Genomic DNA, 20,465 nt, shown 5'->3' on the forward strand with positions numbered 1-20,465 from the left:
GTCTGAAAAGTGTTTCTCGCTTTGAAAATCGGCAGAGATTGCTACAGTAGAGATGACGCAGCTGAATTGGGAGCTCTGGAGAGATCAAGAAGATCGAAGGCCCGCGCATCTCTCCGCGGAGGTAATACCGGTGTTTGTCCGGTTTGCATCACTGGCTATAGCCCGAATGGAACGGTTGGGACACTACAGAGTACACACTGAGAGAGATTTGATGAGAGATTAGAGCGACTAGCTGTCTCGTAATATGTACATGTCGGCGCCTGGCCGTCTGTAATTAGATTGATATACAATAAATCCTATCCAAAACCGAACACGTTGCTGGACTAGCCACTCGGTTCTGGAGCAGCTCTACCTGCGCTCGCGAGCTTGGCTGTTATCTTGGGGAAATATTGCGCAACAAAGCTTTCGCTGGAAACATTGTAAGCCATGTTATCAAGAGCAACTAAAAGAAACGAGGCTATTGCGGGAGCAAACTTACGTATAGTAACTGTGGGCAGAGCTATGGTCTCCCACCAGGTTATGGGCCAGTTCGTGGCATAGGATCACCCACCAGTATACAAGTGCATCCGCTCGGTCGGCAGTCGGGTTTGCAAGCAGTTGCTTCTCGTGAAGCTGTTGGAAGTAGAAGTAATTGCAGAATACACTGCCCGCCCGGTTAAAGGCGATCGTTTTGCCCCCAGGATCATAGAAGATACTGAGGATGTCTGACCGGAGCGAGAATACCCCAGCACAATCCATTAACATCGAAGCAAAGACATTAATGCCGACGCTATTCTTGGCTAAGAATTGACTGCGATCCGGGAGGTTCTTCACAAACAATACGTGAATCCCACAGGCAAGTGTCGCGACAAACTCTAGATCATGACTGGGCTTTTCGTCACAGTAGGACTTCTTCTCGGTGATCTGGTTCGTCTCAGGCCGGCTATAAACATCAGAAGATCCATGGGGCCGACACGCCTGGATGGCGGAGAGCAGCTCCGACTGAAGTCGATGGGGTGAATTGACAGTGACAGGAGCTTCCGAGCGAGTCTTCTGCTGAGGATCTTCAGCAGAGTAAGGCGGGGGAGGGGTGGCAGTCTCTGAGGATTCAGAGCGGGAGGGCTGAGATGACTCTCCGTTGACAGCATTGAAGGGCGATCGATTGCCCTCGAGCCCAAACCGCTTGGAGAGGTTGGCGAAGAACCCGCGTGGTCGGCGATCTTGGGTTTGGTCAGGTGTGTCCGGCTGGATGTCACGGGTGCTGTTCTTGCCCGACGGCGAGTCAGGGAAGTCTCCCGGCATTAACTGCTCTCGCTCGTCTTGAACTTGATGAGGTTGTGCTTGTATCTGAGCTTGTTCCTTGGCCCACGCAGCTTCTCTCTCTTGCAGACGTTGACGCTCTTCTTCCAACTGCTTCTGCCGCCTGTCCTCTGCCATCCTGGCTTCGTGTGCCTTTTGTTTAAGGATACGCTCCACGTTGTACCCGCGAGCCTTGAGTTCCAGCAGATCAGTCTTTAGCAGCATCTCCAAGGTAAGGGTTGAATGGAGCTTCGGCCGAACAAGGATTAGGTGGACCAGAGCCTGGCTGATCTCGTAAAGATCATACTTGCCCGGGCAGATCCACAAGAGCCAGTCTCTTCCCTGTTGAGTGATGATTGCGCTTCGTTTTTGCGTGTGGGATATCCGACGACCCTTGAGAGAGCGAGTTAGGGAGATGGAATGCACCACCTGCACTTGCAAATGCTTCTCTAGCCACCGCACATCATGCCGGATCAGATCAGGAGACTGGTCATGTAAGAACAGCCGCGAGCGTTCACTGATCAGCTTTTGCAACTTGGCGGCTGGACGTTGGTCAGCAGCTACAGCGCCCCAGTGAGCACGCTCTTCGACAAGGCTGCTCAGCGGTTGAGCCCCCAGAGACTGATAGAAGTTCTCTAGCATTTCTTCCTGAGGCGCTGCGAGTATATGCTCCTTGAAAAGATTGAAGCTCTGGAAATCATCCACCACGACTGCGTCCTTCGCAACAGTCAAAGTCCATTCCTTAATGCTTTGATCTTCCTCCTCATCGTCAGACAGGTGATCATCCTTGGCAGCTTGCTCCTGTGCCAGGGAAGTGATATCCCTGCTTGCGAGCAGGAAGGCCGACCTCTTCATTTCCTGAAACAGTTCGCGGTCCTTCTTCAAGGTTGAGACATGCTCGGCAAGTGTCCTCAGCAGTTTAAGATATTTGTCAGCACTTTGGAAAGAGGCTGATATCCTTGCTGGTTCTTTTACAAGCATGCGTGCAATCTCCACCTTAGTGGGCTCACGTTTGGATCCGACGGCCATGAGAAAAAGGTTCGCCTCTTGACCAAAGTCGACGAAATCGAAAATGTCTTTGTAATCCTCACCGTCACCAAGATAACAAAGTCTGGGTGCTACACGACGCACAACTTTCTTTTCCATCTCATCCTGCGTATTCGAGACGGGGACTACCTGCGCACCGCCAACACGATCTATATCCCGCCCACTCAGTTCTGACACCCGCCCGGCTAGATACTTGAATACGACCCTTGCGTCACGCTTCGTGGACGGTGGCTGACGCATGAGGCAATCAATGCATTCGCTCAGTGCGGGATGTTGTTTAACCCCAAACTTGGAAGCATGTGGATGCAGATCCGTGCGAAGAATTGCGAACCCAAACAAGGTGGCACCATCATCAGTGAAGCACTTACTCGGAACAGTCAAACCCTGCGATCCTTCGACGGGCAAGAACGGAACAGCCACTGTACCGCAGTCGAACATCGCATAGCCACTCGTATGAAACTCGGCGATGTAGTATGACATCGCTTTTGTATGGAGAACCCAATTACCATCCGCGGCTGCCCTAGCCATGATTTGGATAAGCTCAGACGCTGACGGGAAACTTCTGAGTCCCAACATTGACAGAAACCTTCCTTCGTTGCTACTGGGCTGATACCGACCTGGCCATTCAATGATAGGCAAACCCAGTGCCCTGAGCGAGTCCTTCGGTTCGAACAACTCAAATATCTTATAGCGCTTGCGATTCGCTGCTTTAAGATCACCATTTCCACTGCCGTCACTGTGTTCGGCAGTGCATAAGCTGGTATTTTTGAGTCGTTTGATATCATTCGCAGGAATATCATCGCGCACGGAAGCTAGATATCGTATCAAGTCGACGTGACTCCATTTCCTCTGGTTATTGTTAGGACCATCGGGTGCTTCCGTGGTATCGAGAAGACGCTCGAAGATGACACCGAGTTCGACAGTCTTACGAACGCCAAGCGCTGCCAGAAATTTCTCTTTAACTCCATTTAGGCCGTGTATGACGGGAAGGTCATCAAACAAGCGGACAGAAGAGAAATAGGTCTCGGGAGGCATCTTCATCCCTAGTTTAGTCGGTATCACAGTATGTGCTTGTAACTGAGTGATCACTGATTGTTTCGCTGTCTGGCTTAGATACTCCCATTGCTTCGAAAGAACCGGCAAGACCTGAGCAGAGAACGAGGGACTCTTCGTGATATCCTGATCCAAGGGCAGGAGATTTCGGTTAGCAGAATTGCAGACTAGCCAACGCACCCACGGAACTATCTGAAGCTCCGTCCAGCCTAAAGCCTCCAACTCCTGCTTCCCTAGAGACTTAGTAAATTTGAAAGGCGCCACAGTGGGGGGAACAGGCAAATTGACGGGTATCTTCTGAGGGCTTAGATAACTGTCGATGCTTCCGAAAACAATCAATCTATTCTGGGGGCTGCTCTCGTCCTCTTCATTTGCCACTGCTACACTCAGCAAGCTTTGGATGGAGTATAGATCAAGCTGGCCCGAGGCAGCCCTTTGACCTAACCAAGGAAGGAATTCAGCAGCCTGGCTGGACCGTAGTGTGGTGATTTCAAGTTCCTGTTTGATGTCGGAGACCGTAATATCGGTAACCAAACCGAAATCCGTCAGTTTCTTGACGAACTCCCTCGCACCCGAATAGAACTCATCAGGCAGGACTGGTATCGAATCCATGAAGCTGAGATCCTTCGGGGCAAGGCGTACCTGATGGCTCTGGATAACACCGCATGTTGAAAGAACCTCAATGGATGCACTCTTGTTACACGTCCAGAATGCGTCTTCGATGGTTTGCCCAAGAAGTGATGATGGCGTTGATTCACGGAATACGAACTGCTTTGCAGTGTGGATGGCTTCTGGAAGAACACCTGCTATATCATCCTTCCGTACCTTCATGGATTTCGAGGACTCCTTCCCAGATGATATCCTAGCTTTGATGGACGCCATTTCGGCAGTCCAGGCGATCCGGCAAACAATTCCGGCGGCCCTCAACATCTCCAAATTCCACTTGCTAATGTAGCGAGTATTGAGATCAATACTTTCGCGCTCCACTGTAGGAATGACGGAAGGAGCAGAGATATGGGCATTGAGACCCGTTGTTTGATGGGTTGGAAAACCTATGAAGACCCTGCCACCCTTGGAAGGTAGAATGGAGGAGAGGACCTCTGACTGTAGGCCAGAAGCACCAGAAGCTAAGGTAGTATCGTATGAGGGGGTCAGAATGGCGATGGTGGATCGCTTAGGGGGAGGTTTTCGCGTAGCTCGTTCGAGTTCGCTACTTAAAGACTGGCTGACGGAAGCTTGGAGGCTGGCGGTGTTTATATGTAGGAAGACCGAGGCGGTTAAGGTCTTGGTCATCTCTCCGGAGTCAGTGGAATTATCCTGTTGTTCGGGTCTCGCTGGCTTTTCGGGGGCACTCTGGCCTGTGAGCTTGGAGAAGAAGGTACGCAAAGAACCCGTAGTATCTCTGAGTCCCTCCCGAAAGATGCTGGCATTAGGGTTCCACTCGATGACACGCATCCACGAAGCATCAACCTGAGCAACCTCTCGAGTGACATTCTGAATTTTCATCAGGCCTTGCGGTGTTTTAGTTTCAATATCCCTCGGAATGCTGAGATTGACGCTTGGGGCAGTCTTCTTCGTGAGTCGCAAGAGATTCCAGTCGTCCAACCATAGTTCTATACCCTCCAGACTTACGAATGTAAGGCTGCTGGACAGAAACTGACATAATTGCATCAATGAGGGGATCGGTGACGTATCATTGCGGTAATCTAGAACGAATGTAGTCTCCGGATTGGCGTCTTCATCCAGCTGTAACCGACGAGTAAAGAGAGCGTTCCCTTTCCAATAGAAGGCCATGGCCTCCTTCCCAGATGACACGAAGGGCTCTTCGCAGTCATCGAATACACTGTAGAAGCCGACTCCGAATGCGCCAATTTTGGTCTCATCCGGGTTGCCATCAGCAATGCGCTTTAGCCTTGCCCAATCCTTCTCACTAAAGGGTAGGCCATTGTTCGATATCAGAAGACGCTTGAGAGTATGATTAGATATAGTGTGCTTGATTAAAGTGCTCTCGTCGGCAGCTGGAGGTAGCGGGACCGTCGTAGACGGTAGCGTTTCGAACTTGATCGTTACTTTCGTGGCGTTAGCATCAGCTGCATTCTGTATCATCTCTCGTAAAACGGTCCTATGTATCCCGCTTTAGTAATCGCCGCTATAGTATCAGATGCCCCGGATACAGACGTACCATTTCCCAGAGTAGCGCGCAAGGACTTTGGAAATCAAACCCCGTGTGTCAACTGTGACCGCTTCCTCATCGTTCCCTGATCCCATAGTACGCGCCCTGAGGGCGTTAAAATCGATCTTCTGTGCCATGATTATAGTTGAGGAAATTCTTCTAAACCCTCGCTCCCCAGATACTCCGTGACAAGCAGACTAGCAGTTGTGAAATCTAAGACATGGGTCTTTCGAGGATGCGGTCGGTCAACGGGCGGCGGTGTTCGATAACACTGTAACCTAGACAACAGAGTGTGGTCTATAGATAGAATTTATCGCTCACAAACCAAAAGACCAAAAGATCAAACGTGCAGTAATATGAAAGAGCGCAGAAGAGGTAGGCCTGCTAAGGGAGATAAAGACCGCGAATACTCGAGAGAAGAGGCCGAGAGAAAGTGCAAGAGAATAACGGAGGCAGAGGCGATGGTAAGTGACTGGCCGGAGACAGCGCGGAGTTAAAGTTATCGGGCTTATCAGATATGCAACGCTTATGTCATCAGGGCCCCCCCGTGACATCGGGGGGTTTCCTTGGGTTTACTTTGGGGTTACGGCGGTCGACAGGCACGCCCGATGCCGCGATCTATCCACTCCGCGCTGCTACTTTCCGTCACTCTTTGTTTCTAGATCTTCTTGTGGGAGTTGTTATTTTCTGCGTGGTCCAGGTGACCAGAGGTCACGGCTCTGTTTAGCGGACTTGAACGAAATCGCGAGCGGAATCGTTGCATTGCTCATTCGCCCGCGTCTACTCCGTCTGTTGGTTGTGCTAGCGCTTCGTATGACTTCCGGAAGCTTGCCCGCCCTTTTGGAAGCAGTTCTGAGCAACTCGCCGACTGCTCCCCCTCCATTCGGCCGCAGATGATACGATGGGTGTCGACCCTCTCTCCCCTATTGCGCCCGTGCGCTTACGGGCGCTGCTGCTACCCATTGGCAAGATAAAGCGCTCGAGGTTCTTGAGCTTCGCCGCAAGGCTTCAAGCCGAAAATGTTGTCCGCTTGAGTGATATCAGTCCTGATGCGCGACCCAATCGAAGTATGCTAGCACTCAGTATCCCATTTCTGCAGCAGGATAGGCTTGTTATCGACATAATGGGTACAGTGGTTGACTGATTCTCGACATAGACATGTTCTCCCCGCTCGCCTTCCCTACCGGCATGATACTTTACGACTTGTCCTACTCCGTGCCCCCAACATCTCACCTAGACCTCTTCCCTTTCGAGATATACCGAGAACCCCTGGTCATCATCGCAATCGCAGACGGTGCAGAACTTGGCGAGAATGTGAAGAAGAGTGAGACGGCATCTGCGGCAGATCAGCCGCCTACTCCGGGCGAGCTGGAGCAACTTCGACAGGAACTCGAAACACTCAAGGAGAGCAATCCGAGAGCACTAGTACATCAGCTCCTTATCTTCGACTATGAAGGGGTGAATAAGCTCACGAATGGCCCTGGGGACGTTTCCTGGATCCCACGACCTCAGGCGTCGAAGGCCACTACAATGAAGACAGTCCTGTGTGATATTACGTCTCTCCTGCTTTCGGAGCTAGACGAGTTCGCGAAGACTATTCAAAGCATACCTTCCATCGAGTCACCGAAGGCGTCATCCTGGGGGCCCCATCGCGGCCCTGACATTCGCCCGCGGCCGACAGACAGGCTCTTTCACCGGATGACGCTGCCTACACATCTCCCATCCAACCCCAATGGCGCACCTGAATCTCCCTTGAGCTCCAAACAAGGATCGCCTGCGCCTAGCGACCATGAGACTCCTACAACTTTCGATGAGATCACCCGATCGATACAATTGGCCAACCGATCCAACTCACTGGGCAAAATACATTCGCTGCCATCGTCTAAGGAGCATAGCCGGGACCGTCTGTCTGTGAGCGGTATGAGCGCAACTGATCGGACCAAGAACCGGATCAAGGGACGCTCAGGTGTTGTTGTTGGGAACCTGTTCCTTCTCGCCGGCAGATGGCCAGATGCTTTGAAAGAGCTGGTTGAAGCTGCGTCTAGTGCTAGAGCAAGCAGTGACTACGTGTGGCATGCGAAAGCACTCGAGTCCATCCTTCTTTGTCTATTGATGGTCGCTTGGGCTGGAATGGACTTTCAGGTACGCATCACCTGATGCTCAAGGTCGGTATGATATGACTAACTGGTGGCAGATCCCTCCTGTATGCTACCCTGTCGCCGATAAGTCCTCAAAGCTATCATACAGCAGTAGCCTTGACACGAGTCTGTCTTCTCCTGGAAACCGTATTATTTCGCTTCAGAACCTTTCCAACCTATTGCCTGACCTGGCGAACAATATCCTGAATCTCTATAACCGTGCCGCCAACATTACGGATGAACCTCTGCCTCAACTTGTTTACTCCGAAACAGTAATCCGTTTGGCAAGATTATTAGCGGCAGCTCGTATTCGCGACGGTGCCTTGGACGACGTTGCTCTGAAGCATATAGTCATGAACGAGTCCCTTCCACCTTTGCACCGGCCAGAACGGCCTCGTGGTCTCAACATACTTCGGAAATCCGACATTGGTAATTTTCTTTTCCGCGCCCTGCCTCTTTCTCCTAGCTCAGACTTGCCGGCCACGGACGCCATACCTATTATTGTTGGCGTAGTCTCCGTTCTGAACGTGCTCGATTTACCGCGGAAGAAAGCCTTTATCCTAAGAGAACTTTTGTCCATCATGGTCCCAACGCTTGTCCAAGCCCGGAAGATTGGCGCAGCAGAAGTGGGCGTTCATCCTGCTGCTGGCTTGGCATCTCTCAGTGACACGGCTTTTGATATCAATGCCCTTGATCTGGGGCCGGGGAACATGGAGGAGAGCATGCGCTCGCTTCTTGCCACTATAGGTGGCATCTATGGTGTCCAGCCATCTTCGTTCTACGAATGGGAGAAGAGACGATCTTCCACTGCGAGTGGGCAAGATGCCTTGCCCGACTATGATTCGATAACTGCTATTGTCGAACGGGCTTTTCGGCACGCCGTTCTGGATGGCTACGGTGATCTCAACCTGAAAATCGATGTTCTCAAAGCGTGCATTAGTTCTTGCGAAGCGCTCCCAGATTTTACCGGCGTCCTTCGTTTCACAGTAGAACTCCTGCAGACCATCAGAGGAGACTTGATGCTTGGATCTAACTACCAGCCACCGTACCTACCTCGCGACGAACAGATCCGACTTCTGAATAATATCAAGAGGACTGTCGGTGCAGCCAACAAATTGGGCGCTTCTGGGCTTGAGGCAGAGTACTGGGATGATTTTCTCATCCGTGGCGTTCAATTGCTTTCTCTTCCAGATCCCAGACGACCCGTTCGCCGCTCAAAGCCTGACTTGGATGCCGTTACAGCTGATCGCGAAAAGCCCACAAAAGACCCTTTTCTGTACAATCCTTTCTCCAAAGCAAGTAATAAGGCTGCTGAATCATTAATGGTTGCCGGTGAATACGCAGCATTCCAAGTCACACTTCAGAACCCTTACGAGTTCGATTTGGAGATCGAAAAACTCACCCTCGACAGCGAAGGTGTACCTCTAGAAGCCGTGGCAGAGTGGATCCTAATTCCTCCGCTATGCTTGCAAGACATCACAGTCTATGGCAAAGCTACTGGAGAGGGTGCACTCAAGGTTACCGGCTGCATAGTGAAAGTCCGACACTGCAGAGAGCGCAGGTTCCCGATATTCCAAAATCCCTGGAAGCCGGAAGCCGAATGGAAATTCAAACGCACTGGGCTTGCGGCCAAGAGGCCTTCTGTGGAGCGCCCACTATCGTGGAGCTCAACAACCTCAAGAAATGGCAAACAACTTCCCAAGAAAGGCCCAGACACATCAGTGTGCGAGGTCAAGGTCATTGGCCAACAACCATCATTGGTGATTGAGTCCCTGTCCCTGTCCCAATCCGCGCTGATGGTGCTGGAGGGTGAGTTGAGCTCATTCAACATTACACTCCGGAACACATCGCCTTGTCCTCTTGATTTCATCCTTTTCACCTTCCAGGATTCGACAACAAGACAAGTGCAGTCGGCCCTGAGCAATAAAGACTTACTGCCCGTCGAAATTTACGAGCTGGAGCTAAACTTAACCAGACCAGCGTTGCGGTGGCGCCGAGAAGGTTTAAATCCCGAGGACCACTCTATTCCAGCAGGTCAAAGTGCCACGTTCACCATCGATGTTGTCGGAAAACCAGGTCTACAGGACACCACCGTGCAGATCGACTACTCGTGTATTGGATCCTCGGAGGAAGGCTTGCCTGATGTGTTCTATACCCGCCAGTTGTTCGTCCCATTGACTGCTACGGTCAATGCCAGCATAGAGGTCGCTCGCTGTGACATTCTACCACTCAGCAGCGACTTTGCATGGTGGAACAACCCTGAGGCGGAAGCAGAACCTGACCAAATCAGCACCAACATTCTACCCCCATCCGCGAATGGTGATCCGTTCTCACCTGTGCTTTCCCACCTCGCCAGGGGTGGATACGGCCCTGATCACTGTATTCTTCTTCTTGATCTTCGCAATGCTTGGCCTAACGCCTTGTCGGTCACCTTACATGTGGGCGAAAAGGCAGTGGAATCCGACATGAAATGGCCTCCAGAACCGCCCCAGAATGGGGAGGGCCAATACACTGTTCACGGGGAGCTCCAGCCAGGCCAGATGTCACGATTCGTTCTTGTCCTCCCTCGCGCCTATCTCGACAATCCTCATGCATCTATCCCGATACTTAACACCGGTGTCAAGCGGCAGTTTGTCGTAAGTGCCAACAAGCTTACCTTCGAAGCCGAGGCTGCGACACGCGAAGCATTCTGGTACCGGGAAGAGATTCTCCAGCGAGTCTGCGGGTTCTGGAAAGAGAAAGCAGGCGTCCGTGAAGGAATAGTCGACCTGCGCAACCTTCGCTTGAACGCGCGCATGGTTGACTTCTTCCGGTTAGAAGACGTCGGCGTGACATACTCTCTGGAGCCCGCTTTTCCCAGTGACACAAAGAGCGTGGTACAGACAGGACGCTCAAAATACGACGTCCAAACCGACGACATGCTCAACCTCACCGTCACCGTCCTCAATCGTTCCTCTCGGCCCGTCCACCCTCTACTCCGCCTCCAGCCCAGCCTCCGCCACCAACCCAGCAACATCGCATTAGATCTGTCGCGACGCCTGGCATGGACCGGGATGCTCCAACAAGTCCTCCCCATCCTGCATAGCGGCGAAAGTACTACGGCCACCGTTGGCGTCACCGTTCTCTGCCGAGGAGAGTACGAATTCGGCGCAACCGTCGAGGAACTACGGTTGTTGAAGCCGGTAACGGAGTCTGAGGACGAGTCCTCGAATCCCGCACAGGCCCAGGCAGCTTTCCATGATGACGAAGGAATAATCACGGACACCTTTGGGGCAGATGTGGCCAAGAAAAGACGAATATGGCACGCCAAGGAGACTTGCGTTATGAATGCTCATGACTGAAACGCTTCTCATACAACTTTAGTGGTGAGAGTAGAGGAAGTGGGGAGGATCTGTTCATTTCAGCAAGCAATTTTCTTTTTTTTGTCCATATTCGTTGCATTCTCCGCCACGGGAAACAACTATCTTAATCACGACGTAAATGCAGACATAGAGAGAGAGGGCGCGCGCCCTTTGTGTATATGTATAGTTCAAATGTTGTTTTTCTTTTTCTGTATTCTCTTTCTTCACTATTCCGACAATCTTCCTTTCTATGGGAATGCATATACGACAACGGATGAATCATGTATCATGTAGGGAGTTGATTGTGCGTCACGTTGTGTTTTCCGCCTCTTTGCATTTTTGTTTACGCGAAGAATTCCCTGTTTGATAGCCTGGTGTGTCTCTACAGGATGGAGCGTCGCTATTGTAGTCATGTCTTGTGTCGCTCGATAGAATGAACTATTAACTATGCACGCGTCTTGGCCGGATTGATTGGAGGTACCATGTATACTCTGTCCAAGTAGCTCGAGGCAAAAGTAGCTTCATTTCTTGTATTTGCAAAGTCACAATAGTGGTCTGCGGAGCGAACTGTTGTGATAGACATAAAATTGGCTAACAGCTAAAATTTCAGGATATATTATAATGATAAAAAAAAAAGCTACAGATACACAGAGGCAAAAGCCGAGGCTAATGTCCGACTGCCCTCTGAAGCCGACCAGCGGCGGACGAGGGGGCGGGCTCAGGCCAGCCACTCACTGCATCATCGACTTCCTCGAGGAAGCTGGTGCTATTGTGAATAGAGGTACCTCCTAAGACGACTCTTACTCCAGGTGAGCTAGCATTGACTTGGGCGACCATTTTCGCTTCCTCGTACGTCGCTCCGCCCACCATGAAGATAATGATATCTTGGGGCTTGTCTCGTGTATGGCCCCCGCCTTCGAGGAACGGGTATTGCAGCTCCTTCAGGCGGCCCTTGATCAGGTTTTGGAGAGTGGCTTCCAGGCGAGGCGAGTGCTGCGTGTAGACGTTTTCGACGCCCTTTAGACCCTTGAACCGGTCTCGGGCCCCGGAGAAGAGGGAGGTGGACTCAAAGAGGTCGGAAAAGCCACCCGCGACCGGCGGGGCTTGCAAGGAGTGGTGATAGGCAAGTAGTTTGGGGATGATGTTGACTTTGTATGATGGGACGTTGCCGGCGGTGACGAGGAGATCGAGCAGGATCGGGAGTGCATTGTTAGGTTGCTTCTCGTAGCGGATGGCGTACAGAGCAACCAAGCGCAGCTTATTCTCTGCGGGAACGCTAGGTAGTTGGATGATCCGTTGTAGGTTCTGCACAAGAGACAGTGTCAATAGCTGGTCTGCTGCAAGCTCCATTCCCGGAGAGAGAAGAAGGTCGCATACCTTGAGGTCATTGGCGTGGTTGTCATTGCAAGCCAAGCTCTGCTCCAACTCACTGACGTCGAGCAGGTCATCCTCACCCACGCGCCGACTCAGCTCCCCAACCAGCGTGACGTGTTTACTCACATTGCCCGATAGTTTACGAAATTCGGGGTAGTCCTCTACGAAGCGCTTCATGTCTGCGATGGACTCGATGTTCATCGTGTTCTGCGTCTTGACCTGATACTGCTCGACATACTCTTTGATGTTCTGACCCAGATCACCAAAGTTCTGGTACATGTTCTTCTTGAAGAACGGATCCTGATCCTGAGAAAGGACGATTTCACGCAATTCCGGCCGAATCTCCGGCACGTCCCGGAGGTCCACGCGCCCATTGTGAATGCCCATCAACTCATGCACCATCGCTTGGTAGGTCCACTGGGTCAGTAGCGGAGTGATCGGGTCGTCTCTGCGGTCCAGAATCAGTAGGATCGGGGGTGTATCGGTCTTGCGGAAATTGAAGAGCTGCTCTTCCTGCGTCACTTGATAGCGGACCTCTGTGGCCAGCTTCTTCGCCAGCAGACTGTTCTTTTCGTAACGGATCAACGGGTTCTTCTTCAGCGCCAACAACATGGCAATGACCCCCTCAGTGGCTCTCTGTAAGGCATCCGCATTCCACAGATCTGGCGACTGGCTCCACAAGCGCTGCTGTGGGAAGCCCAAGTTCAGGGAGCAGAGATCGGGATTGATCACGAGGAAGTCGGCAAAGTGTTCCTGCACCACGCGAACTACCTCGTGGGAATCGGCTTCAGCGAGTCGTTCGAGGGAGGACTTGCGAATGATATTGGTGAGGTAGATGTAGTATTCTCCGTATTTGGGCTCGCGGAGCTCGTCGATAAGGAATTGGATGGAGGTGGGGGAAGGGCGCACGAAACAAAGGCAGCGGAGGTGTCGCATACGTTCGCGAGCGGCGTTGTCAAGCCGATCGATGAGGTAGACTTCATGGTTCAACAGAGCGGACTGGGTGATGGCGGTGGACACAATGGGTACCTGGAAGGGGTGGATTAGCGCACAGCTTCCACGGGGATCAATGAGAGAAGCGCAAGTCCCACTGTCTCACTGTCGAGAAGTAATATCTTCATCTTAGCCGATGAGGAGCTGGAAGAGCCCGGCGCCGAAGGGTCCCCCGCGGTGACCATCTTGGAGATGTATCCCGACACCGCCGCGACGACATCCATATTGAATGAGGGGGTGTGTGGAGAGAGGGGCAAGAGGAAGGAAGGAAAAGGAAAAGTTGTGGTCTAGCAGATCTGTGGAGATTGTTCTAGACTTTCAAGATCGACAATGGAGATGATACATCAGCATCAAAAATGTGGTTGATCAGAGGAACGTGAGTTGACTGGGGAAGGCGGATGGAATGGTTGAGGAGAGACACGCAGATGATCGGAGAGCTGCCATGTGATATCAGACCGTTGAGATACCCGTCCTTAACCTTTTCTTCTTCATCTTCCCGTCCGCCCTGTTTTTTGTTTTTCCCCTTTGCTTCTCTCCAGCTCTTCAACCACTTCATCTCTGGGCTCGATGTCGTACCGACACAGCTAATAATCGGCCTTGGTGTTTAAGCTTTTCTTTTCTTTTTATTGACCGTCCTTTGCGGCGATTTGCGTCCACGATGTTACCATTCATCAATCAAAGTATGTTGGAAACCTTCCGTCGCAGCACTGGAAAGTGCGCGCCACTCCTCCCCGCGTGAAGATCATGCTAACGGCCTCTCTTTTTAGTCTTCGAGTATCCAGCCAATGCGACTGGAGCTTCGGTTGATGAGCGTATGCCTCTCCCTCCCCGTCCTGACCCTCCTTCGTCCCCAAATCAGTCCCTCACCGCTGAACAGTGAAGCTCATTGCGTCATTCCTCCTCTCGTATCCCCTCGCCGGTCTGTTGAAGAGAATCCCCGACGCTCAACCCTGGAAGAAGAATGCCTTCATTATTTCGGTCTCCTTGTTCTATCTCGTCGGCCTCTTTGACCTATGGGATGGCCTTCGCACCTTATTCTATAGCGCCGCCGGTACCTATCTGATCGCCTACTACATTGATGGATCGTTGATGCCCTGGATTGGCTTCATCTTCTTGATGGGCCACATGTCCATCAGCCACATCTACCGCCAGATTGTCAACGACCCTCAGGCGATTGATATCACCGGGGCCCAGATGGTCCTTGTCATGAAGCTTACCTCTTTCTGTTGGAACGTGCATGATGGCCGACTTCCCCAAACGCAGCTGTCGGATCCTCAAAAGTATGCCGCGATCACGCAGTTCCCGACTATCCTGGACTACACCGGCTACGTACTATTCTTCCCGGCTCTTTTCGGTGGTCCATCCTTCGAATACGTCGACTACCGTCGCTGGCTCGACACTACTCTTTTCGAGGTCCCCCCGGGTACCGACCCGTCGAAGGTGCCCCCGACCCGGAAGAAGCGCAAGATTCCTCGCAGTGGAACTCCTGCCACGAAGAAGGCCCTGGTTGGACTAGGATGGATTTTGGCATTCCTGCAGTTGGGATCTTACTACAATCAGGAAGCCCTCCTGAGTCCTAGATACATGGGCTACTCTTTCCCTCGACGAGTCTGGATCATGCACATGGTCGGGCTAACCGCACGCCTCAAGTACTACGGCGTCTGGTCCCTGACGGAAGGTGCTTGTATCCTGTCTGGCATGGGGTACAATGGGTTCGATCCCAAGTCCGGCAAGGTCTTCTGGAACCGATTGGAGAATATCGATCCTTGGGCTCTTGAGACAGCGCAAAACTCCCACGGATATCTGGGCAGCTGGAACAAGAACACCAACCATTGGCTGCGAAACTACGTCTACTTGCGCGTCACTCCCAGAGGGAAGAAGCCGGGCTTCCGTGCCAGTCTGGCCACGTTTACGACCAGCGCTTTCTGGCATGGTTTCTATCCGGGATACTATCTGACCTTCATCCTTGGGTCGTTCATCCAGACCGGAGCCAAGAGTGAGTTCACCCAGTCAACCCACCCGTTCACTGAGCTCTCATACTGACAATACGCAGATTTCCGTCGTTATGTGCGTCCGTTCTTCCTCACTCCGGACGGAAGCAAGCCCACACCCTACAAGCGTTACTATGACATTATGAGCTGGTTCGCGACTCAGGTCACTCTGTCCTTCACGGTGATGCCCTTCATCTTCCTCGGATTCAGCGCCTCTATCAGCGTCTGGCGGAGCGTCTACTTCTACGGAATAGTCGGCAACATCCTCAGCATTGCCTTCTTTGCCAGCCCCGCCAAGGGCATCCTCATCCAGAAACTCAAAGCCCGCAACCGGCCTCATGTCACACGCTCAACCAGCTCCGACAACCTGCAACAGCCGACACTGGGTCTTCCAAGTGACGCTGTCCAGGCCTTTGACGAAGCCGTGCAGGAGATTCGGGGTGAGATCGAAGCCAGGCGCAGACGCGGCAGTGCCGTTACCATGCCGAGTGGAGAGGAACTGAAAGCAGTTGTGGAAAACAAGATCGGCCGCAAGCTCACATGATTGTTTTGATCCTGTGACTTCCCATGTGACCCCCCTAAAGGAAAAAGGGTCTAAAGATCTCAGGTCTCAGGACCTGCTACCGGTCTGGCTTACAGCCAATTAATTCGACACGTGTGAACGAGGATGACTGACGGGGTTGACGATAGAATGTATATTAGACTGTTTGGCTGCTCCAAAGCGGCTGCGTGTTTTTTTTCACTCGTTGTTTATGCTCCTTTGAATGAGTGACATCCTTATGATTCATTCGTATACTATTGTTATGTATGCTTCTTTGGCGCTGATGCACCTTTTTCCGTTTCGTTCGTGCTTATATGCTAATGAAGCCTCCGACAACAAGCGTAACCAGCAAGATTTACTTTCTTTTGCATAGTTGAAGCCAGGGGAAATATTTCAACAATATCGTGTTTTCTTAGCTCTGTCGGTTTTATCAGGATGCTGGGTACCTGTCTTGAAGGGATAATAATCATTTATTTCGAGTTGAATTTGAATTCGATTTTGAACAATCATAACAACTAAATAAAGTAGGAACGAACTGATACTCAACTAGGATGGCCAGGCTGATTTACAATGGGTGCAGAGAGGTTACTATATGAGTATAATATCATATATTGTCTATTTTTGGTCAAGAGCAGCCACGCAGAGCGCGACAATCACTTGTATATATACTGTGATAATGTTGGTCACGGTGTCATAAGTAAAACATGTATCCATAAGTAGTACATGGGGGAGAAGTGAAGATATAGGAAAATAAGGAGAAAAAAAAAAAGGAAAAGGAAAAAGGAAAATGGCATATATCCATGCAATGTCGTGAACCCTTGATTAAATCCGTCGCCTCACGCTCCCAGATTGAACCACCCCATTGTTCACCAAATAATGGTCCAAGGGCGGGCTAAAATAGAGTCCAGAACACCAGGTGGAATATAAGGCACAAAAGAAAAGAACATTAGAAGCATTACGTCGTCCAATCGTGTCGAGTGTTTTGAGAAAGGTAAACAAACCAAGCAGCCGCAGGGTGAATAGAGATGCGGCGGTATCAAGCGCGCAAGGGTATGTGGGGGATGTAGCATGCAAAAGAAGAAGGGGGGTATAATGGAGGAATCGACTCCGAACGGTGAAAGCAAAGATCGATCCAATCGAGGAGAGGATCCGGCATAGCCGGCGAGGGAGGGCGTGAATAAGGGGGAAATGGTAGTACAAGCAAATAATCGTGGAGGTCATGGACAGAAGAGCACAGCTAGACACGGACATGCTGACGCTATAGAAGCCAGATGTACCGGTCTAGAAGCCGACTGTGGTACCCACAACAGCCAAGGTGACCTGCGAAAGTATGAGCATCGAATAGTCAACGGAAAGGAAGAGAGGGAACATACAACAATGGTGATAATCACCAACCCCAAAGGGTTCATCCAACGGTTGAGGTTTCTCCACCACCGAGCGTTTTCGTGTCGCCGTGTCTCCAGATCGAACAATCGCATTCGAAGCGTCATTTCGAGCTGTGACTCGACGTCGGCTTCTGGAATAGCGTCCGGTTTGGTCGGTAAGGGGAGGAATGACGCGATTAACCAGGCTAGTGTACACAGTCAGTTGACATGTCAGGCGACTATCACGGGCACAATGGGGGCATACCGAGCGGAAACACAAATCCAACACAGAACGACCACACTTGGATATTCCTGCGTCCAAGGAGTGGTTCCGTTCTTGAATCCAGGGACGGTGCACCCCAGGTACCTCTCCTCGGATTAACCGCGCGCCGGTCGGGAAATAGATGAGGGGACCAGCTATGTCGAAGTCGATTGCGGGATGGTTCCCGGGTCTGTGATTCGGGATCCCTTACCCAGTGGTTCCGTGGATCGCGCGGGTCAGGTTTCCACCGCAGGGTTTCTCGCATTTCGCTGCCAAACGTCCTCGTCCTCGTCCGGCTGGTAGCGGTCGGTAACCGGTTGAGAGCATTTGTGTGGGAGGTAGAGGCGCGCGCAGACGGTGGCCGACTGATTTCCGCACCAGATAAGACAGAATCCTCGGCTTGCTCGCCAGCGCCATAGTACATTTTGGCCCAGTTTGGCAGAAAGTGGAAGGAAAAGCTTCCACTGGTGGGAGGCCGCATGTTGCTCCGCATGCTGCTCTGTCTGGACTCCGACGAAACACTGCAGGGAACCGCCGGGTTTGTGGGACGCGCTGGCAAACTCGAAAGATTGTCCATCCGCTCATCACCGTCCGAATCGCTCACTAACCACATCGAAGACGACGTGGGTCTTTGACGGACTAGCGCCGCAGAAGGCCGTTTAGGATCCATCTGGCTGTTGACAGAGTCGGCGGCCGGAGAAATGCTTCTAGAGTCACATTCGGCGGACCACATGGAGGGAACTGTTGACAGGTGAGTTCTGAAACGCTCCGAAGAAAAATCCGTGGTGGGTTCTTGTGGGTTCTGATCCGATGCATCTTCTTCCGAATGTGACACGTCAACTCTAGAGCTTGACGAAGATGGCGCCTGGATGGTCGGGTATTGGATGAATACGCCGCTGTCAACGATGGCTTGAATGTCTGATGGCGGCCCGCTACGCGACGACGAGGTGATAGAGCGAGAGTGACTGCGTTCGCGAGCTTGTGTTGAATTGGATCGCACGGAAGGCACCCGATATGGAGGGTTAGAGCGGACCGATTGCGAACGCGAGCGCGAGCTGGAGTGTTCTGAAGACGAGCCATGCGTCCACTGAGCGGCTCCAATGTACCGGATCACTGTTCCCAGGGAGTTTAGCGAGGACAGGGAATTCGAGCGGGTGATCGAGGCCGAATTCGATGATGCACCCAGAGGAACGAAGTTCAGACTGGAGCTGTCGAGCGCGACGAAATTCGGACTGGAAGGCGGCCCAATTGGCACTACATTGGGGCTGGAGTTGCTCGAAGCCAGAGTCTCGGGGCCCGAGGGAACGCGTGACGGCGTCTGCGATACGACGGTTTTGATCGTTGGGACGGCTCTGGGCAGGCTGTTGGGCTCCTCATCTGAGTACGCGGCGACGGAACCTTGATCCGATTTCTGATCGGTCGGCTTGGATTCGTGAAGGACCGGCTCCGGAAAGGAAGACTTGCTGGAGGACGGATCGTCTTCCCAGACCTGCGACGGGGTGTTGGCGGCATCGAACGTTGAAGACAAGTCCCAGGGATCGCTAACCGACTGGTCGATCAAACTGCTATCACCGAGGTGGCTGAGTTCCGTGGAGGTATTTCCGTGATAGTGATCCGGCGCTTCATCGACATGGAAGCGGGAGTCCGGAATGAAATCTTGGCCTTTCCCAGGACGCGGTAAAAGGATCTGCTCCGGCTTTGTCGGGTAAGGCGTGGAGGTGTACACGTCGGGTTCTTGCTGATCGTTGTACTTTTCGCTGACGGCTCGCAAGGATGAAGGCGGGGAGTTCTCATTCGTATGGGAAGGGGTGCGCTCATGAAGAGCTCTCCGTTTGGGAGAGTTCGTGGTAGGTGCAGCTGAGCGCATGTTGGGAGTATTAGTTCATTATCAGTCAGTAGACACCAAGATTAAGGAGCTTGTAGAAAGATGGGGTTCCCCAGAAGGACCTGAGGGAACAAAACAAAAAAAAGAGATCTCGAAAAGCGGCTAAGCAAAGGAGCACCCCCGCTCTATAAGGCACTTCGGAGGGGAAGAAGTGGAGGAGAGGAGGGGGGGGAAGAGATCTAGAAGAACACAAGATTCAAGGCGATGAGAATGATCATCGACGACTGCTCGGTTTGGGAAATGAGAGTAAAAAGCAACAGCGGCAGCAACAATAACCACCACCACCGAGGGGGGCACGTCTCAGGGCGAGAGAGCAATGGCCGCCGAGGGTGAACCGGGGAAGAGTAACAGTGCCCAGTCGGTGTTTGTTGTGGTGATAGTGTAGTGTTTATTTGCTGTCTAGAATTTTATGATGCAATAAAGAATGTCTCGACACAAAAACGACGGGAAGAGAGCGGATAACGCTGTCCAACGGGCACAACGAAGCCAAAGAGAGTGAGTGGATCCGACCGAGAAAAAAATGCCAGTAGGTTAAGATTAGCGAGTCATGTCGACCGGCGGGACAGGTTCGCAACCAAAGAACGGATTACTACGGAGTAGTAGTAGTAAAGAAGAAAAAGAGCGTCTAACCCGAGACCAGAAAAGCACCGCAAACCAGTTCCAAAAGAGCGACGAAAAGACACAAACGAGTGGAAGCAAAGGGATCCTCCACCTGAAACGACGAGCCCGGGCGTAGTAATATTTAAAGGAACCCTCCCCGGACATCGGCCATCCTCCCACTTTAGACCAGCCAGTTGTGCAGCGGCGGTGTGAACGGCCAGTCAATGGTTCCAATGGACGATGGACGATCCAGGGGCGCTGCAGGCTGCATGCTTTAGAGCACCACTTTGAAACCGCACGATTGGCGGATAAGGAATGGTCCTGCAGCTCGTCGCTTGTCCACCTGCATTGGGGAAAGACGCCCGCCTCCCAATTCGCCTGGTGAAGTTAAACGGGGATCGCGGGATGGCCGCCAGGAGGGTCTG

The 20,465-nt window shown here is 52.0% G+C and overlaps 6 protein-coding genes across 6 annotated transcripts; 2 read left to right on the forward strand and 4 right to left on the reverse strand.

The window, feature by feature from the left end:
• Positions 1 to 252: 252 nt before the first annotated feature.
• On the reverse strand, positions 253 to 5,991 carry BO79DRAFT_163870 (histidine kinase-like ATPase domain-containing protein). The gene is made up of 3 exons (XM_025679163.1): positions 5,561 to 5,991; positions 479 to 5,500; positions 253 to 408 (listed from the first exon to the last, which is right to left on the reverse strand). The coding sequence occupies exons 1-3, from the start codon at positions 5,686 to 5,688 to the stop codon at positions 324 to 326; spliced, it is 5,235 nt and encodes a 1,744-aa protein (XP_025545593.1). The 5' UTR covers positions 5,689 to 5,991; the 3' UTR covers positions 253 to 323.
• Positions 5,992 to 6,223: 232 nt separating this feature from the next.
• BO79DRAFT_185629 (TRAPPII-specific subunit TRS120) lies at positions 6,224 to 11,185 on the forward strand. The gene is made up of 3 exons (XM_025680413.1): positions 6,224 to 6,618; positions 6,708 to 7,693; positions 7,746 to 11,185. The coding sequence occupies exons 1-3, from the start codon at positions 6,453 to 6,455 to the stop codon at positions 11,028 to 11,030; spliced, it is 4,437 nt and encodes a 1,478-aa protein (XP_025545594.1). The 5' UTR covers positions 6,224 to 6,452; the 3' UTR covers positions 11,031 to 11,185.
• A 443-nt stretch (positions 11,186 to 11,628) lies between these two features.
• On the reverse strand, positions 11,629 to 13,762 carry BO79DRAFT_206368 (Sec1 family protein). The gene is made up of 2 exons (XM_025681955.1): positions 12,408 to 13,762; positions 11,629 to 12,335 (listed from the first exon to the last, which is right to left on the reverse strand). The coding sequence occupies exons 1-2, from the start codon at positions 13,338 to 13,340 to the stop codon at positions 11,697 to 11,699; spliced, it is 1,572 nt and encodes a 523-aa protein (XP_025545595.1). The 5' UTR covers positions 13,341 to 13,762; the 3' UTR covers positions 11,629 to 11,696.
• Positions 13,763 to 13,911: 149 nt separating this feature from the next.
• Positions 13,912 to 16,430, forward strand: BO79DRAFT_185636 (lysophospholipid acyltransferase). Its single transcript, XM_025680414.1, has 4 exons — positions 13,912 to 14,077; positions 14,165 to 14,209; positions 14,275 to 15,393; positions 15,451 to 16,430. Exons 1-4 carry the CDS (start codon positions 14,056 to 14,058, stop codon positions 15,930 to 15,932), a joined length of 1,668 nt encoding a protein of 555 aa, XP_025545596.1. The 5' UTR covers positions 13,912 to 14,055; the 3' UTR covers positions 15,933 to 16,430.
• Positions 16,431 to 16,461: 31 nt separating this feature from the next.
• BO79DRAFT_5329 (uncharacterized protein) lies at positions 16,462 to 17,288 on the reverse strand. Its single transcript, XM_025689385.1, has one exon. It carries the CDS (start codon positions 17,178 to 17,180, stop codon positions 16,752 to 16,754), a length of 429 nt encoding a protein of 142 aa, XP_025545597.1. The 5' UTR covers positions 17,181 to 17,288; the 3' UTR covers positions 16,462 to 16,751.
• On the reverse strand, positions 17,105 to 19,699 carry BO79DRAFT_5332 (putative serine-rich protein). The gene is made up of 3 exons (XM_025689386.1): positions 17,559 to 19,699; positions 17,303 to 17,499; positions 17,105 to 17,249 (listed from the first exon to the last, which is right to left on the reverse strand). Exons 1-3 carry the CDS (start codon positions 19,420 to 19,422, stop codon positions 17,211 to 17,213), a joined length of 2,100 nt encoding a protein of 699 aa, XP_025545598.1. The 5' UTR covers positions 19,423 to 19,699; the 3' UTR covers positions 17,105 to 17,210.
• Between the last annotated feature and the right edge of the window lie 766 nt (positions 19,700 to 20,465).

Source organism: Aspergillus costaricaensis, assembly GCF_003184835.1.
Source record: "Aspergillus costaricaensis CBS 115574 unplaced genomic scaffold BO79scaffold_1, whole genome shotgun sequence".
Lineage (NCBI taxonomy): Eukaryota > Fungi > Ascomycota > Eurotiomycetes > Eurotiales > Aspergillaceae > Aspergillus > Aspergillus costaricensis.

Coding starts and splice junctions, on each gene's coding strand:
- BO79DRAFT_163870 (XM_025679163.1), bottom strand. CDS start 5,688: ATGGCACAGAAGATCGATTTTAACGCCCTCAGGGCGCGTACTATGGGA. Junction 5,501..5,560: donor GCGCGCTACTCTGGGAAATG/GTACGTCTGTAT, acceptor CGGGATACATAG/GACCGTTTTACGAGAGATGA. Junction 409..478: donor TCTGCCCACAGTTACTATAC/GTAAGTTTGCTC, acceptor CAATGTTTCCAG/CGAAAGCTTTGTTGCGCAAT.
- BO79DRAFT_185629 (XM_025680413.1), top strand. CDS start 6,453: ATGGGTGTCGACCCTCTCTCCCCTATTGCGCCCGTGCGCTTACGGGCG. Junction 6,619..6,707: donor TGATGCGCGACCCAATCGAA/GTATGCTAGCAC, acceptor TTCTCGACATAG/ACATGTTCTCCCCGCTCGCC. Junction 7,694..7,745: donor GGGCTGGAATGGACTTTCAG/GTACGCATCACC, acceptor AACTGGTGGCAG/ATCCCTCCTGTATGCTACCC.
- BO79DRAFT_206368 (XM_025681955.1), bottom strand. CDS start 13,340: ATGCGACACCTCCGCTGCCTTTGTTTCGTGCGCCCTTCCCCCACCTCC. Junction 12,336..12,407: donor ACCACGCCAATGACCTCAAG/GTATGCGACCTT, acceptor TCTCTTGTGCAG/AACCTACAACGGATCATCCA.
- BO79DRAFT_185636 (XM_025680414.1), top strand. CDS start 14,056: ATGTTACCATTCATCAATCAAA. Junction 14,078..14,164: donor GTTACCATTCATCAATCAAA/GTATGTTGGAAA, acceptor CTCTCTTTTTAG/TCTTCGAGTATCCAGCCAAT. Junction 15,394..15,450: donor CATCCAGACCGGAGCCAAGA/GTGAGTTCACCC, acceptor GACAATACGCAG/ATTTCCGTCGTTATGTGCGT.
- BO79DRAFT_5329 (XM_025689385.1), bottom strand. CDS start 17,180: ATGTCCGTGTCTAGCTGTGCTCTTCTGTCCATGACCTCCACGATTATT.
- BO79DRAFT_5332 (XM_025689386.1), bottom strand. CDS start 19,422: ATGCGCTCAGCTGCACCTACCACGAACTCTCCCAAACGGAGAGCTCTT. Junction 17,500..17,558: donor TGGATTTGTGTTTCCGCTCG/GTATGCCCCCAT, acceptor TGTGTACACTAG/CCTGGTTAATCGCGTCATTC. Junction 17,250..17,302: donor TGGTGATTATCACCATTGTT/GTATGTTCCCTC, acceptor ATACTTTCGCAG/GTCACCTTGGCTGTTGTGGG.